A 23,385-nucleotide genomic window follows, 5' to 3' on the forward strand; every position below is an offset into this window, starting at 1 on the left:
GACTTCATGAACTTTAATTTAGGCTTTTGCTTTACTTTAAAGCTACTCATATACTAAAAGATATTCTTTCTCCAAGTTGGACCAAAATTGTCCCCCATTTTTTCTCTAAAGTTCCAACAACTTAATTTCCTTACTTCGCCTGCCCTCCAATCCTTCCCTAGCTCATTATATGAACTTAAACCCTCATAGTCATAAGGTAGGTGCATATAATCTCATATATCCTAGAAGATACTCCAGTATCCACAATTACACAACTAACACCTAACGAATCTTAACGTACCAACTACGAGGTGCAACACTTATATATATATATATATATATATATATATATATATATATATATATATATATATATATATATATATAGAAATTTAACCAATTAATTCGTTAGAAATAATTATCATTTTTAGAACTTGCAATGTTTTTAAATTTTTTATAGTAGAACACAAACACATCGTTGGAATAGTATTTATGTTATTCTTAAAAGCTTGTTCTTACTAATACGAGCGACATGTGCAAAGCATGTACAATAAGACATGGATTCTGACTGAATTGCCAAAGGGGTGCAAACCTATCGGTTGTAAGTGAATATTTAAAAAGAAATTTAAGCCAGATGGGAGTGTTGTTAGCCTTAGCGTCCATATATAAATTGGAGATCCACCAAATTGAAAGCGTCAAAAGCCTTAGAAATGTTGATTGAACATTTTGCCCTTGATTAAAAGACTATAGACAAAATAGACATTTAATAATTTCACTAATATTTAGAACTTGAGATCCGTTAAATTTCATTAATTAACCTTTCCTTATTAGAATTATGTACCTAAAAATAATAATTGTTTTCTTTTCTTTTCTTTTATTAGAATATGTTTAAGTTACGAACTAAACATTCTTAACAATATAACTTTACGAGTACAAATTATTGCAAAAATCTAAGTAATATAACACAATTGTCATTTATTTATACGTAAAAACAAAATAGTAAAGAGAAATACTATAATTTAGTCAAATATGGAAGATCTTTTGCACCAAGAATTCTATTCCACCGAGAAAAGAAATTTATGTTAGAAAATCAAGGCAGTCCTAATATCATATTCTCAATATAATATACTAATATTTTGAAGTAAAATTGCAAGAGGAATAAGGATTTCGGTAGGAGAAAATTGAAGGAGTAGTAGAAAAAGTCGTTAAAGCTAATTTATTTCACATGTAAATAATCAAACAAAGCTAAATTGGTAAAATGCATTTATAAAGTAATAAATAAGGATGAAATTATAGAAAATAAAATATATCCTTAATGAATTGTCATTTTCTTGTTACATTTATTCTGACAAATGAAAACTCTCAATATTATTTTATATGTTAAGTTATTTCACTATTAAGTAAACATGAATAATCGACAGAAAATTAAACAGTAATACTTAGCGACAACGAATTATCAAAAAAAATTTAAATGCTAGCAATTTTAGAAGTTTTACGACGAAGTTTTAAGCTAAACTCAATTTTTCCGTAGTTGTTGTCAAATGAGATACACGCTTTGTTCACGCGCAAAACGCATACACTAAGACTAGTATTATTTCATAAGTTTAATGAGATTTATAACTTTGCGGAGTCAAATTCCTAGTTTGGTAACCAAAAAAAAAAAAGAAAAAAAAGGGAGAAGAAGGTTTAGTTTGATCCTTTCTAACTTTTTAAAACTTTTCCCCGGTTTTTAATTTCTAATTTGACACCCGAAACCTCTTAATTCCTGCTCTTGGACCTAATTGTCGCGTCTTTTGTCTCTAACTGATGACTTTGAGTCGAGCCTTGAACACACCTCGCAACTCCTCAAGCCTCATCTCATGGATTTCCGTACTCTCTTTCTCTCTCTATATACTACAGTACTATTTATCTAATTACGTAAACACAAAACTGACAAATAAATTCATTTGTTTCAGAGTGGTAAGCTCCAGCAAACAGTAGCCAAGTGTGTAGAAGTCAGCGGAATCGGTCTCCACTCGGGCAAGATTTGTACTGTCAGAATATTACCGGAGGTAGGAGGGGAGGGTAGGTACTTCGAATTCGGTAGCAATGTGATTCGGGCATCTATTGATTACGCGGAGGAGGAGTCTCGACTGTGCACCAGGCTGTGTAAAGATGGACACTCTATTAGTACCGTTGAGCACTTGCTTTCCGCTTTGGAAGCCACCGGCGTCGATAATTGCCGTCTCCAAATCCAAACCTCCCATCCTCACCATCCATCCTCCTTTGAGGTACTCTACTCTCATTCTCACTTGTTTTCCCCTAAAAAGGTAACAATTAAATTTATACGCGGTTTAAAGGGTACGTGGTTTGATTAGTCCTCAATGTAATGAAACAAGAAATAACAATCAATTGAATATAAAAAATAAAGAGAATAATTGCCTGTATCATGACGGTCATGCTCGCTTTAGGCCCGTCCGCGCCCTTCAGGGCCGGTTGGGCTCATGCGACGCCGACATCCACGAGGAATGCAGAAGGGGAGCCTTGGCGTAACTGATGAAGTTGCTGCCATGTGACCAGGAGGTCACGGGTTCATGCTGTGGAAACAGCCTCTTGCAGAAATGCAAGGTAAGGCTGCGTACAATAGACCCTTGTGGTCCGGCCCTTCCCCGGACCCCGCGCATAGCGGGAGCTTAGTGCACCGGGCTGCCCTTTTTTTTAATAGCCTGTATTGTGTATAACTTCACTAGAAAATTGGTCCGGTCCGAAGTATAGAACTGTGAACCCGGGCCAAATTAAAAGAGAGCTTGAGCTTTTAGGAGAGATGTTATAGAGTAAGTGTAGTCAGTGTCCAAAATTAGAGAGACAAAATGAGAGGGTTCCACCCCCTTTTATAGTATAAGAATGGGCCTCTCCTTAACCCTAAAAGCCTGGTAAAACCCTAATACTAACGACGGCGCCTTCATAGCTGTCCGCGTAACGGACGATGTAACAGGCAGCGAGAAATCCGGCCCGTAACGGATTTCTCGCATGTGTTGACTGGCGTCTCTTCGGTCTCTGGTGTCACTTCGGCTGCTGGTGTCTCTTCGGTTTAGTGGGCAAACGACTCCTCGGACATTAATTCATCCGAACCACCGAACTCAATCCAACGCCACATCTGTCGGCGTTCATATTTTACTTCGACCTCGTGGCACTTTACACTAGCTTTTACCATATACAGATAGTCCCACACTTCCCGGATCAAAGTTTATCGGAGTGATGGGAAGTGGAATGATAACCTCGGTATCTTCTTTTGTAAGTTTCAAAATAGGCGAGAAAACAAACGTCCTTTCACATCACGTCTGTCTGACTTCGGACATGGGTATCTTCCTGATTGGATGTCCCTTCGGTTCTCGAATCGAAACGTTTCGCCATAATTACTCTCCCCCATAAAAGTCCGATTCCCTTCACTTTTCACTTTTTACTTTTTACTACTCGATTACGTACTCCTCGAACCTTGTTCTTGCCTTCTTTCAAACCTTCATCTGTAACCTTTAAATCTTCATCTTTCCCTGGGAATCTTCATAAAAACCTTCAAACATTCATCTGAAACCTTCAAATCTTCATATAGATCTTCAAATCTTCATTAGAAACCTTCAAATCTTCATCAGAAACCTTCAAATGCTCATATTTTCCTGCATATCTTCATACCAATCTTCGAATCTTCATCAGAAACCTTCAAATCTTCAAAAATGGCAATGAACTCCCGGTCTTCTTCTAGAAACGCTTCACCGGCTGCTTCTCCACCTCCCGCGGCTGACGTCGTTGCTAGCCCCGAGGTTAGCGCTCGAGTAAATCTCTTCGAACCTCAGCCACAAGATATTCTGCCTGCACAACTCCACTTCGACACCGAGTTCGCTGTCGAGATAGCCGTGAAAAAGGCCGACAGGGGCTTTGATGTCCGACGATATCCTTCTTTGATCAAGGCGACGGACCTCCCGCGAGTCCGAACTGAATGCGGTTGGACAAACCGTCTTTCAGAGATCGTTGTTCCGGGTCGGGAGGATAACATCACCACCTTCGTGGAGGGATACTCAAATGTTTACACTTATCCCTTCACGTTCAAACTTGACCCCCCGATCGATCAGGTCATTATTGATATGTGCCGAACGTATAATTTGTGCCTCGCACAAATTGGCCAGAATGTTTGGAGGATCGTAACTTGCCTTCGCTTTTTGGCGAAGAACATCAATGCGAAATTCACTTTGCACCATTTGATCCGGCTGTATTGCTCGTGTGTCTTCCGTGGTGGAGTTGTAAAGCTTTCCAAACGAGGGACACCCTATCCTCTCTAGCGTCGATGAGAACAGAGACCGAGGTTGGGTGGAACGTTTTGTCAGGGTCAAAACTGCGAAGATAATTCTAGAAGGATCCATGCCATTCCCCGAACGGTGGAACAATAAACGTAGGCATCATAGAACTTTACTTTCTCTGTGTGCTTTTAACTGTTCATCTAATCTTTCTTTTATGTCAGCTGTTGCATGGATCCCAGAGGTAATAGAAAATTTCCACGATGGGTGGAGGTCATTATATGCCAATGCCCGCATCAAGGGTGTTGGCGGCGCTTCAGGAGTTAGGGGTTTGAGGGACTCCCCGGACGATGCTATTCTGATAGCGAGAGTCAGCACTGACTCCGCCACAACTGCTGCCGCCGAGGCGGAACCTGCTCCGATAGATGTTCCGGATGAAAATGTTATCGCCGGTTCGACCAATCCTGTTGCCGATGGTGCAGCTGAAAACCTTTTAGTCCCCATCGTCGATGCTGTTCAATCACCGGCCCCGTTGAAGGTCGTCGTGCCCGAGGTGGAGACTGTCGTAGTTAAGGATGACACGTCTCCGAAAGTTGAGCCGGCGGCCAAGAGGGCCAGGCAGGCCGAATCAACTCCCTCTTCACCTCCTGCCCATACCTTTGGGCAGGAAGGTTTTGACCATATGTTCCTCGATGATGGGGTTGCTACCACGTCCGCTGTGATGGCGGATGCCTCCGGGTTTGGCCATCTCGCTATTCCGCAAAGATCGAGAGAGTCTTCCTGGTCCCCCAAGATATCCGAATCTAGCTCGCGGTCGAAGCTCGTGGACACCTTCCCGGCTTCGAGCGTCGACCCAAAAAGAACGAGGTCGGTCACCATTACCGTTCTCGAGGACACCGGCTTCTTATCCTGACCTGTCGGAGTAGCCAGTTATCTCCGCCCCCTTGTGTCGGCATTCGATAGGGAGAAGATGGGGCAAGTCTCCTGGCAATGTCTTTTTAACGAGAGCATGCATGCTGCCAGCCGGATAAACATTCCATCGTTCCAAAAAGTTTTATTTGTTTCGAGTAACTCTCATTACTTGCTGATTTTTAACTTTGCTCTCTTTTGCAGTCTATCGTGCTCGAGACGAAGGTTTCGTTCGAGCCATGCGGGAGATGGACGATCTGCGGGGCCAATTAGATGCCAAAGGTCTAGAAACCAAGAAGTTCAAACTTCTCGGGCAGCAAAAAGAAGACCAGCTGCGTCAGGTTGGTGAACTTTCGGCCCTCAGAGCCGAGCTTGTTGAAGCTAAAGAAGAAAGCCTCCGAGCAAAGAACGATCTCGAGGACATGATCGAGAAAAATAAGGTCCTCGAGGTAGACAATAGGCAGCTCAACCAGGAGGCCTCCGCTTTTACCAGGCAGTTCGAGGAGCAGCAGACCTCCATTGCCCCAACTGAGGCAAAAACTGGACTCCCTCAAGGCTGAGGCTGCCAGCACGGGGGAGAGGTTTACCCAGATTGAGGCTGAGAGGGCCTCCGAGAAAGAAGTCTTGAGGGTTGCCCAGGAAAAGGCTGAAAGCCGGGCCAAAACCATCGAAGAACTCAGGGGTGAGCTCGAAACTTTTGCCCAAGCCCTTGACACCCTGAGTCAAAGGAATACCGAGCTGACGGCCGAACTGCAGCGAGCCTTGGTCGAAAGGAACCATACCCGTGATGATGTTGAAGCGGCCAGAGCTCGATCCGTGTTAAAGGTTGTGCATGAGAGATGGAAATCTCGGAGGGCTACTTTGGAAGAAGCTCGTGGTGGCATTGAGAACATTGCTGCCAAAATCGAAGAGGCGAGAGTAGTAAAGAGTAAAGCTCAGAAAATACTCCTCGAGGATAGCTCGGAGGATGATCCTGAAGGCTCCGACTCTGATGGCTCGGATTACTCTTCGGAGGATTAGATAGGCTTAGAAAGCCTTTGTATTTTCTTTTGATTTCTTTGTAAGTTTCTCGAGGTCAGCCTTCGGCCTTCTGTTTATATATAAAATGAAAACTTTGGTTCGACTTTATTCCGTCGGTGTTTGCTTTTTGAGCATTCTTCTGCTTTCAATACTTAACCGAATAAGATTTAATTTAGATGACTTTTGAATTGGATAACATTAATGTCGTTACCTTGTCTGAGTACGAACTAGGCCTGACCTTGAGTAAATCTTAACAGTTTTCGTCTTAACGAAATTTTAAACCAACTTAATTTAAAAGTTTTAGGCTCGTTTTACACCGTGTCTTTTCTGCCGGTGATTGTCTTTTGAAGGCTTTTATTTATGTAAGGGCCTTTCTTTTATGCTTGTGAATTCGGACATCTCCAAACCACTTCGGGCATATAAGTTTTAATTGCTTCTAACCTTTTTAGATTATTCGAAGTCTTTCCAAATTAGGCTTAGTTCACTATGACTTTAGTGCCTTCGTTTTGTTTCGTCTATTTTGTGACAACAGTCCCCAGTCAAGGGTAGCCCGTAGGCTTCAAAGGTTAATTGCTCGGGAATGTTATATGAATATTCACGCAAGAGTACAGTTGGCACAAATTTTAAGCAAAGTGTTCTTCTCATTTCAAACATTTGTCTCGTACAAATAACTGGGAAGATTCATTTGATTTTTTCTGTCCTTGTCGTAGCAAGTAAACTAGCCGTGCACGATTCATTCGATTGTTTGGCCCTTACAACAAATCCTAGTGCAGAAGGTGCAAAAAATATCTGGCTTCTTTGAGCGACCTCGAACTTGTCGAGGGTATGGCAGTCCCCTAGTGTTTGTGTTCGAAGTATGAGAAGTCGAAAACTATAAAAGTCGACGATGGGCAGTCCCCAACACTTAGCTGGCCTTTGATATGAAAAGTAACACGTTGTACATTGTTGCCTCATTAAAAACCTTGTCAGAAAACCCACCTCGGGATAAAACCGGGCTAAGGGAAAAAGAGTGCAACACATGTTTTCAGACCTAATTCTAGCCTCTTTGAATTTTGTTCCGGTCTGTACCTTAGCAATAATATCTTTTCAAGTGTGCAACGTTCCAATTTGTTTGCGACTGTTGGCCATCTTCAGATTCAAGTTGGTACGAGCCTTTACTAGTTATTCCGGTTACCCTGTACGACCCTTCCCAATTTCGACCCAACTTCCCATCATTAGGATTTTTGGTGTGAAGGGTAACTTTCCGTAGAACTAAGTCCCCAACTTGGAAGTGCCGAAGATTCGTTCGTCGATTGTAATATCTTCCCATCCGTTGTAAAACGGACTAAAGCAGTCTCGCAAAGTTCATCCGTTAAGTCAAGTTTTACAGCCATAGCCGCGTCATTCGACTCATCCGTTGCGTATTGGAATCTTAAGCTCGGCTCCCCGACTTTCACAGAAATTAAGGCCTCCGAACCATAAACTAGGGAAAACGGCGTTTCCCCAGTGCTCGACTTTGAGGTCGTTCTACACGCCCAAAGTACTTCCGGCAAAACTTCCTTCCAATTGCTCTTAGATTCCTTCAACCGCTTCCTTAGATTTTGAATAATGGTTTTATTCATTGACTCCGCTTGCCCGTTCGCACTTGGGTGATACGGAATTGATAAAATCTTCTTAATTTTCAAACCTTCAAGGAAATCATTAACCTTATTGCCAATGAACTGTCGGCCGTTAACACACGTTATCTCGGTGGGAATACCGAACCGATAGATGATGTGATCCCAAATGAAGCCAATGACCTCCTTTTCTCTGACTTTCTCAAAGGCCTGCGCTTCAACGCATTTAGAAAAATAGTCAATCATAAATAAAATGAACCGTACCTTACCACGAGCCCAAGGCAGAGGTCTGACAATATCCATTCCCCATTTCATGAATGGCCATGGAAACAGGACCGGATGCATCAGTTCCCCTAGTTGGTGTATCATCGGTGCGTGCCGCTGGCACTCATCGCACTTCCGGACGAAATTCTTTGTATCTTCTTCCATCTGATTCCAGTAATAACCGGCCCTGATCAACTTCTAGACCAACGACTTTGCTCCCGAGTGATTGCCACAAGTCCCCTCGTGGACTTCGCACATGACAATCTGTTTTTCCGGGCCCCAAACATCTAGCCAAAGGGCTGTAGAAAGATCGACGATACAATTGTCCGTCGATCAAGCAAAATCTCGCCGCTTTGGTCCGAAGGGCTCTAGATTCCTTGGGATCTGATGGCAGCTTTCCATTTTGAAGATAGTCGATATACTTATTGTGCCAGTCCCAAGTCAAACTTCTTGTGTTTACCTCGGCATGGCCGTTTTCAACCGCAGAGTTCATCAATTGAATGACCGTACCAGAGTTAAATTCTTCCGCTCCTACTGACGAACCCAAATTGGCCAATGCATCAACCTCATTATTATGTTCTCTTGGTACGTGCTGCATGGTCCATTCCTTGAATTGATGTAAAATCACTTGAATTTTTTTCAAATACCTCTGCATCCTTTCATCTTTTACTTCGGAAACTCCGTTAACTTGGTTCACGACTAGAAGCGAGTCACGTTTTGCTTCGATGACTTCAGCTCCCAAGCTTTTGGCAAGCTCTAAACCTGCAATCATAGCCTCATACTCGGCTTCGTTATTAGTCAATTTTAAAGTCCTTATTGACTGCCGGATAATATCACCTCCGGGAGACTTAAGTGCGATTCCCAGTCCGAAACCTTTCACGTTCGATGCTCCGTCAGTGTGTAAGGTCCAGACCCCCGAGGTTTTTCCCGAAGTTAACAAAAATTCTTTTTCCACCTTGGGGACCATTGCGGGTGTAAAGTCTGCTACGAAATTCGCTAAAATTTGAGACTTTATAGCAGTTCTGGGCTTATATTCAATGTCATAACCACTAATTTCTATCACCCATTTTGCTAACCTACCAAATAATTCCGGTTTATGCATGACATTTTTTAACGAGTATGTGGTTACTACGCATATAGGGTGACATTGAAAATAAGGTTTCAGCTTTCTAGATGCACTTAACAAAGCCAGAGCCAATTTTTCTAAATGAGGATATCGTGTTTTCGCACCCCCCAAAGTTCTGCTTACATAATAAATTGGGAATTGCATACCTTCTTCTTCCCGAACCAAAACGCCATTTACCGCCACCTCAGATACTGCCAGGTACAAAAACAGTTGTTTGTCCGCCTTCGGTGTGTGTAGCAAAGGTGGACTCGACAAGTATTGCTTCAACTCTTCCAATGCTCGTTGACACTCCGGTGTCCACATGAAGTCATTCTTCTTTTTCAGCAGTGAAAAGAACCGATGACTTTTGTCCGAAGATCGAGAGATAAACCTGCTCAAAGCTGCAATCCTCCCCGGTTAACCTTTGCACCGCTTTCACGTCATTGACCACTTCAATATCTTCGATGACCTTACTTTTGTCCGGGTTGATCTCTATTCCTCGATTTGACACCATGAAGCCCAAGAACTTGCCCGAGCCTACTCCGAAGGCACACTTTTCCCGATTCAACTTCATGTTGTATTTGTGAATTATGTCGAAGGTTTCCTGCAAATGCTTTAAATGGTCCTCTGTTTCCAGGGACTTAACTAGCATATCATCAATATAAATTTCCATTGTTTTCCCTATTTTTTCCTCGAACATCCGGTTAACTAGGCGTTGATAAGTTGTTCCAGCATTTTTTAGCCCGAATGGCATTACATTATAGCAATATGTGCCCTGTCTAGTTACAAAAGAAGTTCTCTCTTGGTCCACAGGATCCATCCGAATCTGGTTGTATCCTGAGTAAGGTCAAGAAAACTTAGCATTTCATGCCCTGCCGTCGCATCAATCATTCGATCAATGTGGGGCAAAGGAAACGAATCCTTTAGGCGTGCTTTATTTAAATCTTTATAATCTACACACATTATGAATTTATTGCCTTTCTTAGGCACAACTACTACGTTAGCTAACCACTCCGGGTATCTGACTTCCCGGATCGAACCTATTTTTAAAAGCTTTGTTACCTCCTCTTTGACGAACTTATGCTTGACTTTGGCCATTGGTCTCCTTTTTTGCTTCACCGGGGTGAAATTTTGATCAAGACTAAGCTTGTGAGTCGTCACCTCTGGTGGAATACCTGTCATGTCTAAATGGGACCATGCAAAAAAATCGGCGTTAGCTTGAAGAAATTCAATTAATTTATGCCTGAGAGCCTCGGGCCCAGGAATACCTTTCTATCTAGTAGATGTACGAACAAGATGATTTGTTCTAATTCCTCCACAGTCGATTTGGTTGCGTCCGCACATCCGGCAGCACGAACGACCTGGGGACACCGAAGTCATCTTCCTCAAAGTTCTTCGTTTCTTCCTCTATCTTCAAGCTGATTGGGCCTGAATCATGTGATTGCTATTTAGCATCTCTGCCTTTGACTGGCTCTTGTACGACCTTTAATGGAAGTGCCTTCGGCATTGGAGCTGCTTCTGCAACTGCAAACATCTCCTTTCCCGCCAGCTGCTCCCCGTGAACCGTTTTTACCCCCTTCGGGATTGGAAACTTCAGCATTTGGTGCAGCGTCGAGGGTGCTTCCCTCATGTCGTGCACCTATGGTCTTCCAAACAATGCATTGTATCTCATCTCTCCTTCAATGACGGAGAACTTCGTTTGCTGAACCGTCCCGGCGGTATTCACCGGCAGAACGATTTCCCCCTTCATAGTTTCACATGCCATGTTGAATCCGTTGAGAACCCGAGCTGGCGGCACAATTTGGTCCAACAACCCCAGCTGCTCTACCACTTTCCAACGGATAATATTGGCCGAACTACCTGGATCAATCAAAATACGCTTAACTTGAGATTTATTAATGAGGATAGAAATTACCAACGCATCATTGTGGGGTTGAATGATGCCTCCGCGTCTTTATCACTGAAGGAAATGGACCCCTCCGGTACGTAATCCCTGGTTCTTTTTTCCCGAGTGATCGAGTTTGTCCTCTTCATCATCGGACCTCGGAGAATTTCTGCCCCGCCGATAATCATATTGATCATGTGTTGAGGTTCCACTAGTTCAACCTGCTTATTTGCTTCCCTGCTTTTGTAATTTCCTTTTCCCCGGTCACTTAAGAATTCCCACAAGTGCCCGTTCTTCAATAGTCGGGCTACTTCATCCCTTCATTGCCGACAGTCCTCAGTCCGATGACCATGAGTATCGTGATACTCGCATATCACATTCGGATCTCTTTGAGCAGGATCTGATCGAAGCGGCCTTGGCCATCTCGTGTCCTTAATATGGCCAATAGCTGAAACGAGACCCGCAGCATCAACATTTAAATTGTACTCCGACAGCTTCGGGCTCTTACCACTGTTAGACGATCCACCGGTATCATTCCTAAATTGCAAACCTTGGTTACCCGAACTGTGATCACCGTCTATCATTCCTGACCAAGTGATGATTGTGACCGCTTCTTCCCCTGTCTATCCTAAAGTTGGACCTTTCCGACTGACCGTATGGCTGGTACCTGTCCTTTGAGGACTTCGACTCTGTTTTGACCACCCTTTTTGGTTTATCTGCATTTTTGCTTCGGGTTGCCGACCCTAGTGGAAGTTCAAGTTGATCATCCTCCACTCGAATTTTGGACTCGTATCTGTTGTGGACATCGGCCCATGTCACCGCCTCGTATTCTAACAAGTTCTCCTTCAGTTTGAATGAGGCGGCGGAGCTCCGAGGGTTTAGTCCCTTGGTGAAAGATTGTGCTGCCCATTCCTCCGAAACTGGGGGCAAAAACATCCGTTCCTTTTGGAATCTCGACACGAACTCTCGTAGTAATTCGTTGTCCTTTTGGGCGATTTTGAATATATCAGCCTTCCTTGCTTGGACCTTCCGAGCTCCAGCATGAGCCTTTGTAAAAGTATCTGCAAGCATTTCAAAAGAGTTAACAGAATGTTCAGGGAGCATAGAGTACCATGTCATTGCCCCTTTGGACAATGTCTCGCTGAACTTCTTTAGCAGCACAGACTCAATTTCATTCTCTTCGAGATCGTTGCCTTTTATGGCACATGTATAGGAAGTCACGTGTTCCTGTGGGTCCATCGTTCCATCGTATTTAGGAATGTCCGGCATCTTAAACCTCTTCGGGATCAACTTTGGGGCCGCGCTCGGAGGGTAACACCTTTGACGGTACCGTTTGGAATCTAGCCCTCTTAAGATCGGCGGGGCCCCGGGGATCTGGTCCACTCGAGAATTGTAAGTTTCCACCTTTTCTCATTGGTGTCGATCCGTTTGGCCAATGCTTCAAGCATTTTCAGGACCTCGGACGACCCATTGGAGCTCGATTCATTACCGCTGTCAGCGACCTGATCTTCCCTACGGACCGGTTCGCCGACTTAGCTTGGTTCCTTTGCACCTGCGCCGCTGTTCTTCTTTTGGAGTTGAGCTATAGCCGCCCGTTGTTCCTACAACATATCAAAAATTAAACGTAAGTTAATTTCTTCTCCCGTATCGCCCGGTGTCTTTCGTACAGATGCCCGTGGTGAAATCACGGGGTTATTGCTGTTGAACGGATCAACGGGCTGATTGCCGTCGACATTCAGGTCGACAACGTCATTCGAATTGACAGCATTTGGATCAGCGGGGGGAACACCATTTGGATCTTGGGGCAACTCGTTGACCGGCACCCCGTTGTTGTTTTCGCCTTGGTGACCTGGTTCACCGTTATTGTTCAAGTGAATTGATTGGCTGTTGTTTGACATTTTGAGGTTAACTTGAAATCACAAACTTCAAGAGAACAAGTGAAAGTAGGGTTGTAAACAAATCACCACTATTATCCTTAGCCCCACGGTGGGCGCCAAACTGTTTTCTCCTAAAAAGGTAACAATTAAATTTATATGCAGGTTAAAGGATATGTGGTTTGATTAGTTGTCAACATAATGAAACAAGAAATAACAATCAATTGAATATAGCAAATAAAGAGAATAATAGCCTGTATCGTGTATAACTTCACTGGAAAAGTGGTCCGGTCCGGAGTATAGAACTGTGAACCCGGGCCAAATTAAAAGAGAGCTTGAGCTTTTAGGAGAGATGTTACAGAGTAAGTGTTGTCAATGTCCAAAATCAGAGAGACACAATGAGAGGGGTTTACCCCCTTTTATAGTACAAGAATGGGCCTCTCCTTAACCCTAAAAGCCTAATAAAACCCTAATACTAATGGCGGTGCCTTCATAGCAGTCTGCGTAACAGACGGTGTAACGGGCTGCGAGAAATCTAGCCCGTAACGGATTTCTCGCATGTGTTGACTGGCGTCTCTTCGGTCTCTGGTGTCACTTCGGCTGCTAGTGTCTCTTCGGTTTTGTGGGCAAACGACTCCTCGGACATTAATTCATCCGAACCACCGAACTCAATCCAACGCCGCATCTGTCGGCGTTCATATTTTACCGAACTCAATCCAAGGCCGCACCTGTCGCCTCTCGTGGCACTTTACACCGTTTTTACCGTATACACCACTCAATACACTAATTTATCACCCCATTTTGGTTCCCCTTACTCACATCAAATACATAATGGCTCTGCATTCCTAAATAACTGTGTCAAGTCTAAACAGGACCATAACTTTGGAAAGGACCAAGTATTATTAGGTTATTAATGCAAGTGGAATCTCCAGATTTGTTTAACTTGGCTGGCAAAATTGAGGCTTCCATAAAAAGACAAGGCAGGGAACTATACTTTAGAAGAAATTGTCAGGATTAGGAGACTATTCCTTTTTTAGTATGAAAGCGGTAAGTGTTACTATGAGGACCTGATTAATGAGATGGTGGTGCAAGCAATGATATATCACAAACATATGTGAGCCCCTACAGTATTGGCCTTGGGAGATGATTAAACATGACTCACGTAAATATTTAGAAAAGGGGTATGTTCATGCACAATCGAGGTTACAAAGATTGGGAACACAATCGCGGCGTGCATTTGTGGCTCATGTGAAAGGAGAGGAACCAACAGGTTCTTCCATACGAGTAGCTTCATAACCCTAAAAATACAATCTCTTCATTTATTAAATTTTGTGTGCAAAGTGAAAGATGTGTACAACATCGATGCCTTTTTTTGGTCTTCCTTACTGTACCATAGTCTGCACCTTCTTGGTGCTTCTTCTATTTTAACGAGATTATTGATATACTTATAAGAAGATTAAGTTCTGGTTGTATTAGTCTAAATACATTAACTATCAAAAAGTTACCAGTTTCAAAAAAAATAAAAATACATTTAACTATAATTTGATGGTCAAATTTCCTTAACTTGACCACCGAAGTCAGCCTGGGTAGAAAATTTGGAATAGACAGAGTATTTATAGGTCAGATTTACCTTTATTGGAAAAAAAAAAAAACTATAGGTTAGCCAGATTTCTCAGGGCCTATGATTTTGCTTTTAGCTTATTCATTTTTTTTTATTTTTGTGGTAATCTTAGCAATTAATTATGGTAATTATGCTGTTCAAATATCTTTATTTGATTAGATGAAGGGCAGTATCAAAAATAATATTCGATAGCAGAATTACTAATTGTTGAACTAAACAAACTGATACAGGTTCCTATTCTGGATGGATCAGCAAGAGAATGGGTGGAAGCAGTTGAAGAAGCTGGGCTGAAGGTAGCATTAGATCGTAATGGTAAAAGCTGTGAGAAATTAGCTCCTGTTCTTAGAGAACCTGTTACTGTATGGAAAAATGATTCTTTTATAGCTGCATTCCCTTATTCAACGGTCAAGATCACCTATGGCATTGACTTTCCACAGGTAAATTTCTGTGAGTTTGTCTGCTGTGCTATTCTTCTTCTCAGTTAGATGAAATAAGGAAGAAAAGTTGAGTGTAACTGATGATAAAAAAGTAAACGACATTGTTTTTTGTGCACATCAATAGACATGGTATGGAGATCTTCATGCTTTTAACTGATTGCAGTGATTGCCTGACATAGTGCAGGGGTTTCTTTGCTAATATCCTTTAATTGAATTTGAACTCTTGGCTTTGGTACCTGTGCTAAACTTGTCTGTCTGATGAGCAGCAATTGATTGTGTAGCAACAGCTTCATGGTCAAGACTCAACAACAACAACAACAACATACCCAGTGAAATCCCACAATGTGGGGTCTAGGGAGGGTAAAGTGTACGCAGACCATACCCCTATTAATTAGCTCAAGACCATGGGTGGAGTATTTTCTTTCAATAATCAAAATCTGAAAGGAGATAATGAGCCTTTCTTTCGGCTAAGAACTATGACACATTGAGTTACCAAGATTAGGCAAATTATTTTTGATAAAAAAGTCTTTTAAATGGATTCATTTGGCTTTACTGCCTGCAGGCACCTGAAATTGGCTGTCAATGGTTCTCTTCAACCTGTCTGGATAAAGATTTCTTCTCCAAAGAACTAGCTTCTGCAAGAACCTTTTGCATTTATGAGCAGGTAACTTCCTATCTTCTGATTCAACATGTTATTTTTAGCCCTCTTTTTTCTGTATCTGAACTTGACTATGAGATTACGATCTAGCTTTGGCAACAAAAACACTTTCTAGGACAAATTTGGGTACAACTGGACTTGGCAGACTCACTGATGGGGGAAACCCAACTATTTCTCAACGAAGTGGCTAATCTGGAATGTGAGGGGCTTAAATGTGACCTTCAATAATAACTAAAATCTGTAAAAAAAAAAACTTGACATCCTTGAGTTTTGCTTCTTGATGCAAAATCATTATGAATTGACTTAGCTCAATTCCTGCTTTCTTCTTTCGCATTTATTTCTTTTGTTAAAGAAATAGACCTTGAGCTTAACTGAATCTCAAAAGCTAGCTCAAGATGTGAGATGGCCCAAGACTATATAAAGAGATCAAGTAACCCCTATCACTACCAATGTGGGACTCAAACACCCCCGGCACACCCAGGTCTGGACATTTGGAGCCTAGACAATATAAGATGGAGGTCCAAGTCCTCCTTCATCAGTAGTTAAGGAGTCCAACATAGCTGATGACTCGTCATTAATGTTGTTATGTTTATGACATTTTTATGGTATTTATGCTGAATTAATATCCAGGTTGAACAACTATGCAAATCAGGAGTTATCAAGGGGGGTTCGGCAGAAAACGCCATTGTTTGTAGGTTAGAGACTTCTTTTTTAATTTTATTTGGAAGAATGCTGGAAAATGTAATTAGGTAACACCTATGCTTTATCCAACTTTTCGAAAGCTTAAGAAATATTTAATTGGGAATAAGTAGTATTACCTAATGATGTGTGGTATATCTCGTTGTAGCTTTAATCAGATATAACATGCATGCTAGGCTGCTACATCCATATGAAAATTCATCACCACTGACAATCTGAGCCCATTATGTTTTCTACAAGTTGTATTTTGTTGACTTTAACCTCACGTATGATATCACCTCTTCTACAGTGAAAGTAGAGGCTGGCTGAATCCACCGCTGCGTTTTAGTGATGAACCTTGCAGGCACAAGGTTTTAGATCTTATAGGTGATCTCTCTCTTTTGGCGCACGGTGGTAACCAAGGGCTTCCAGTGGCACATATTATTGTTTATAAGGTTTGTTTCTTTGCCTTTCAATTATGTAGTTTTTCTGGTTAATGGTAATGGACCATGGAAAGGATTGTCTTGCACAGTGTGACCTTTTCTTAGCATCTGCTTGACCTCTTGTTTAAGACTTGTTCTCAAATCTGCTTTATATGGTGCTTTCAAACGTGGCTGAACTTGCTTTATTGGCATGGGGAACTTTCTAATGTAATTCCTTACTTATTACACAGTATGCTGCCTGCTTTAGCAAAGGTTCTTAGTTCTGCTTCTGTGAGGAAAAGGTGTAAAGTGAATTGAATTAAATTCTACTTAAAGAAACTTTTCCCGTATCTTATTTTAACAGTGTGCCGTGTCTGGTCTCGAGCCTCATTGTTGAGGCATCATTAACTTGGTTAGCTTCTGGTCATAGTCATAGTAAGACAGTTTCCTTCAAAGCTATAGGATACTGTGAGCATCCACATGGAGAAGCTGTCCCCTGTGCTTTTGTTAGAGCTTCAATTTCGCACTCAGCTTTTCCATTTTTTTTTTTGTTTTTCTGAATAATTGCTACTCCATTTGAATTAAGTGAGAAGGTTGAAAATGTCTCTGTGCATGTGTTCATGAAGTCATTGATGAGTTTTATTATACGTATTTGCACAAAAGAAGTTGACTGGTACTGGAAGCGCGAAAGTTTATTATTGATAGAGGGCAGTAATCAAGCCATTATGCCCCTGACATATTGTGGCTGAGACATGGACATTATTTGGTAACTGTATTTCTGGAGAAAACAATACGTCTTGTCAAAAATAATAATAATACATGATATGTGTAATTGTTGAATGTCTAACGCAGCATGATATACACGAAATCATGGGTGAGACTGTAGTGGCTACTGCTTGCTTGTGATTCATTGCTAATATATGTGCAATGCATTGTATTTAACAAGGCTGTAATGATGAAATATCTCTGTGATTGCTGAGAAATCCAACATTGGATTGATGATAATTTGCTAATAATTTTTTAATTGATAAAATTCAGCTGCTTAAGTAACATCTCATATACACAGGGCGGACATGCACTGCATGCGGATTTTGCTCGCTGCTTATCAAGAATCAACTGAGCCTGGTATTGATGGAAATTTACTAGGCTTGGTGCTCTAGCTGTTGTTGGTAGAAGCCTTTACTCTTTACGAGTCCCTTCTGGTCCAAAGGTCTTCAAGAATGTGATTGACTATTTGCTAAACGTTGTCAATGCGTAAGCTAAGTGTTAAAAAGTAGGAGCCATGAGTTACTTGACCCAACTTTTGACAACATTATCACTTGGATGGTAATTGGTAAGACTCAAAAAGTATTGTGATCAAATCTTTGGCCAAAGGAGTTACACCTGTTCGTTTTACCTAAACTTTTCAATCATTAAGGTCATTTGTTTACCTACAGAAATCATACTAAATGTAAGAAATAAGCTGTTTCCCCTCGTTTATTTAGCTCAGTGGTCGGTTCCAACTAACACGCAAGCGTACGTAGTCGGCAATCCTTCCCAACGAGGATTTTATCGTAACTATATAACTAGATTAAACTGCAAGAAAGCAATGGTTTGTAGGTTGAAAACAGAAAGTGAACAAGAGAAGTATCTGATTAAGAATTCAGAGAAGAAAGATATCCTAGAGTTACGGGGGAGTTTATCCACTTGAGTTAGTCCATTGAAAATCTAGTTTACTAATCCCAAGGTTGATATTACGTCATACAGGAGTAACCTTAGAATAACACCTATCCAAATTACTGAACGTTATGGACGCTTAAACGTTCTAATACTTGGGATGCATTTATAATTCTTGTATGTAATGGACTAAGCGAGACGAACAAAGGAAAGGTTTCCAATTAGCATGTCACTTGCTAGTAAGTTGGTGAGTGCCGCTAATCAGCGCTGGGTGAATTCCTAGATGAACCGAACAAGCTCTACCTTATCCTATAATGCAAAATAGACTTCTTTATGAGGACTTACAGTCTAAATTCGTAGATAGTATTCAATTGGTGATCAAGCAATCAAAAAATTAAGCGTGGGATTGCGTAAGCAAACTATTTACATCAATATGAATCAATGATAACGTATGTTAACATCAAGTTTCAACTAACAACAATTATGAATAATCCCGTAACCCTAGAATAATAAGAACCTTAGTCACTCATATATGACGATTACACAATAAAAATTATTCAACTAAGTAAATCGAAGAAAGAATTGATGAACGGTGTGAATCATTCTGATAACGAATCAATTTGGGTGAAACACCAAATCAATCACAAAAACGCGGAATTAAAGATAACTAGAAATTGGGGATGAGAATTGAAGAAAGGGGATGAGAAATAGAGGATAAAAGCAAGACCCAATGAATAATGAACCTATGAGCCAACCTAAGTATATGAAACCTAGACCCTCTCAATTTGATTCAATTCAAAGAACCTATACTATTTGAAATCAAGGCAAGGGAAATTCTATTGAAATCCACAAATGAACAACCCTTCATGAAATCAATGGAAAATGGTTCAAGACCAACAATGGAATCCACCATTAATTAAGCTAACCCTAAACAAACTATCACTCCTTAGAGTATTCAACACATAATTCATCCAATCTCAGTAAATGAAATGAAAGACAAGCTATATATACAAGCTAAGTAAAGAAGACTAATAAGCAATTACAATGCTACCCTTAATGAAGTAAGGGCGTTGTTTGGCTAATCTTCTTAGTGTAGTCTTCAATTCAAGGATTGGCCTTCAATGGCCAAACACGTCCCTCCTTGTATAGATAACCCTCTAATCAACCTTGCATGCATGGCCTTCTTGCAACCATAACCCTCCTTACGCAAAGTAGCCACTTGCACAAATAGCCATCTCCTGGCCTTGAATCACCCAAGCTTGCAATTGTAGCCACTTTAAGAGGCAAGCCTTAGGCCTTGGACTCTTGACTCCTTCTCCCATGATATCTCCCATAGATTAAAGGCCCTTCAATGACTCCATTTAAACACTCCCAAAGCTTCATCCTCTATGAATCCGCTTCCAACACAAATCCTTAGAGAAGTTTGAGTAGTTGAGTCATTTGTGCCATTTAGGATCCTATCACATTCCTCCACGATGATGTGCTTAGTTGTCCTTGCGTTATATTCCTCTCCAAAATATTCTTCTCCTCTGAAAAATGTGTGGAATGTGTATATATAGCGCTAGAATTTGATCATGGGCCGTATCTCCAAATAAAGTTCGAAACCGACTTGGATTAGGCAGAAAATAGGAGGACATGCCGCACCACCTAGTTTGTGGGCACGGGGTGCCCTTGTATTTTGGTAGCTCCACAATTTGTTGCCAATTTGCAAGGGCACGACGCATGACCCACCTGAGCTTTATACCAAAGTCATCACCTAAACACAATAAACACACATATCAATTGTAGAGATGTTAAAGTGTACTTAAAACACAAGAAAAGAGTTACAAATGAGAGGCGTAAGATGACTAAAAACATGTACGTCTAGACGTTGGTCACAAACCCACACTTAAACCTTTTCTTGTCCTCAAGAAACTCCTAGACTCTAACTTACAACTACTTAGGCTCCTAAAAACCCATGACATCGATTGCAAGCTGTTACACCTCGAAAAACTTTCATGTCGTTGTGCGGTAAATAGGCTAACGCAGGGTAAGATGTACATGATGTCCCTAAAAGTAAGAAGGGGTACTTAGCGATTCTAATTAAGATTCCAAAGACATTGGAGGCAAGAGAAGGAAGTTCGTTGAAGAAGGAAAAGTATAAGTCGTGTTTGGAAGGGTTTTCCGAAGTACCGAGCTAAAGTCGATTTAATAATGTCTTTAGGAAGAGCTATAATGTTCCTTAGATTGTTAATGAAGTGTTAAATAAGTGTTAAGAAGGTTCCATAAGGATTGGAAGTTAAGCGAAACAACGGGAGCAATTTCGGAAATCTTGAGTTATATGGCCACTTATACGGCCCGTATAACTTATACGGTTCGTATAAGGGACCGTATAACCTGTCCAGAGAGGGGTCTTTCACTGGAGGTATTATACGACCACTTAGGGTCCGTATAATCCTCGTCGGGCAGCTTTTAATTTTTATAAAAAGAGATCCCCAAGTTCTCATTTTTCATTTCATTCATTCTCCACACCTCAAGAAAGCTCTAGAATATTCTCCATACCATTTTAACATATACCCAAGAGAAATCAAGAGTTAAACCTCAAGAGTTGGTAGAATCAAGTACATGGGTGCTCACTAGGGTTGATACAAGCCAAAAATTTCTTTAGTGTTGAAGTTGGGGTTTTTCTCAAGTGGAATATTTTCATCCAAGGGCCATTCCTACATATTCAAAGGTGAGTTTTGCACTTATTTCATGTTAGTAGAGGTATTGAGTGGTTGAAAGACTTGGATTAAAGAATAATATAGAATATGAGCTCAAATATGGAAATAATGGTATCTTGAGTAGTAAGTTCAATTGAGTTATGATTCTTAGTATGGAATGAGTATAATCTTGTTATGAATGATGTTAAGGATGTTGAAGAAGCATTATAGATGAATGAATGCGACGTTGGGTGATAACTATGGTTATGGATGACCTTGAGAGGGAATTTTGAGAATTGAATAATGTCTAACTTAACAAAATTTATTGATGTTTGGGAGTTGTTATATTATATGGAGAACGTTGTAGAAACAAAGGAAGTGCTGCCCAATTTTCATTAGCCCTTGGTTGCCTTAGTTTAGCTTCATGTATGTTTCTGGTTATCTAATTTTAGTATGAATTCTCTTGAATGTAGAATTGTGAGTATTGGAGGGGAGCACTTAGTCGGTAAAGTTAGAGCGACGCAAAGGTATGTGAGGCTAGTCCCTTTTTTTTTTCTAAGGCATGATTCCGATAATATGATTTCCTTTATCTTTCCATGGCTTTCTCATATTCCGGAAATTATAAGTCTATGATTATTAAGAGCTACTCACAAGATAATGATAGGAGACGTGTTATGAATGTGATAATGATGACGATGAATCTAAATCTAGAGACCTTAAAGCTCATGATGTGACATTCTTATGAAGCTAATGATCCTTATATGATTCCTTGATGTTGTTCATTATTGTTAGACTCACCTTATGATGCTAGTTCCTTCAAGGTGAGACATGATGATCATGACTACTCCATAATGGAATCGGGGGTTCTCGACCTTACGTCACCCCGATAGAGTTGTAGCTTTTACTTGGGTTCTTATGCATGCTTCATGATAAGTATATAATGATGAGATTACGCCGTGCCTACATGGCCGAGCAGACACCGCTAAGGTGGGCGACACATACACCATGTCTAGATGGCATGGGCAGACACCACTAGTGGGCAGCATAAGATGTTTACCCCAGACGCGGGCCAATGATGATCACACCATACCTATATGGTCGGGCAGTTATATATATATGCTTTCATGATAAGATGTTGTTATTATATGAGTTAGCATGCATGACTCCGCCTTAAGTGGCAATTAGTTACAGGTTACCCCTTTACCTTATATTCTTGCATCTCTTTATCATGTTATTGTGCATGCCTTACATACTCAATACATTGTTCGTACTGACGTCCTTTATTTTTAGACGTTGTGTTCATGCCCACAAGTAGGCAGAGAGGCGGTCCCGATTCTTAAGAGCTACTCGGCAGATTCACAGGAGCACTCCACTACTGCGGAGGTGCCATTGGTTGATACATTCTTTTATGTGCATATTTAGGCACGACGGGGTCCTGTCCCGTCCTTATGTCTCATTACTATAGTAGAGGCTCGTAGATACGTATGCGTGGGTAGTAGTTGTCTCATGAGTACATGAGTGTATATTTTGTATATCATTTTTGCAGCCGTGAGGGCTTTCAGGTTTGGTATGATAATTACCATAATGAGTAGTGCTCGATAGTCAGCTCCGGGTACCTGTCATGGCCCTTAGTCGGGTCGTGACAAAAAGTGGTATCAGAGCAGTTCCGTCCTAGGGTGTGTCTACGAGCCGTGTCCAGCAGAGTCTCGTTTATGGGTGTGAAGCGTGCCACACTTATAAACAAGAGGCTGTGGGGCATCTAGGAAAAATGACCGTTCTTCATCTTATTAGATCGTGCGGTAGAGCTATGTTATAAGATTTCCTTCTCCTTAATTGTGCGTTATGATTTCAGTGATACCGGTAAAGAGAAAGGCCACAGCCGCCCAGACGGGTAAGGATACTACATCAAGGCGGATGGAAAAGGAGCCACCAACGAATATAGAAGAAGGTGAATCCCATAATGAGGCCCCATCACATACCTCCCACACTCAGCCTATTCTAGGAGAACAAGAAGGTGTCTCTACTCCAGCTCCTATGCCTCCAGTTCCCCCACCGGGTGCTCCGGGTCAACAAATGACCGAGGATATTCAGTTATTGACTCAGCTAGTTGCTGCCCAGGCCCAACAATAAGGTGCGGGTTCTGGTGACAGGGCAGTTAGTGCAAGGGCCCATGATTTCATGAGTTTAAATCCCCCAGAATTTTTTGGGTCCAAGCCGGATGAAGACCCGCAAGGTTTTATAGATGAGATGTTGAGGACGCTGAGGATTATACATGCTTCCGATACTGAGTCAGTGGAGTTAGCGTCTTATAAATTGCGGGATGTCGCCATTCT

At 41.4% G+C, this 23,385-nt stretch overlaps 1 protein-coding gene across 2 annotated transcripts; it reads left to right on the forward strand.

The window, feature by feature from the left end:
- Window positions 1–1,689: 1,689 nt before the first annotated feature.
- LOC132640821 (probable UDP-3-O-acyl-N-acetylglucosamine deacetylase 1, mitochondrial) lies at window positions 1,690–18,131 on the forward strand. 2 transcript variants are annotated; one of them, XR_009582404.1, is made up of 7 exons: window positions 1,690–1,848; window positions 1,935–2,249; window positions 14,751–14,957; window positions 15,520–15,621; window positions 16,246–16,306; window positions 16,604–16,748; window positions 17,782–18,131. XR_009582404.1 is itself a non-coding variant. In XM_060357602.1 (7 exons), the coding sequence occupies exons 1-7, from the start codon at window positions 1,786–1,788 to the stop codon at window positions 17,833–17,835; spliced, it is 951 nt and encodes a 316-aa protein (XP_060213585.1). In that variant the 5' UTR covers window positions 1,690–1,785; the 3' UTR covers window positions 17,836–18,131. The 2 variants fall into 2 exon arrangements, 1 of the variants encoding a protein (XP_060213585.1); XM_060357602.1 differs by having other exon boundaries at window positions 16,246–16,310.
- The last annotated feature ends 5,254 nt before the right edge of the window (window positions 18,132–23,385 follow it).

The sequence above is a fragment of the Lycium barbarum genome, chromosome 5 (genome assembly GCF_019175385.1).
Source record: "Lycium barbarum isolate Lr01 chromosome 5, ASM1917538v2, whole genome shotgun sequence".
NCBI lineage: Eukaryota > Viridiplantae > Streptophyta > Magnoliopsida > Solanales > Solanaceae > Lycium > Lycium barbarum.

Bases quoted from the DNA above. Each gene is read 5' to 3' on its own strand.
- LOC132640821 (XM_060357602.1), top strand. From the start codon at position 1,786: ATGACTTTGAGTCGAGCCTTGAACACACCTCGCAACTCCTCAAGCCTC. The intron at 14,958-15,519 runs GTAAATTTCTGT...TACTGCCTGCAG, and splicing joins ATGGCATTGACTTTCCACAG to GCACCTGAAATTGGCTGTCA. The intron at 15,622-16,245 runs GTAACTTCCTAT...ATTAATATCCAG, and splicing joins CCTTTTGCATTTATGAGCAG to GTTGAACAACTATGCAAATC.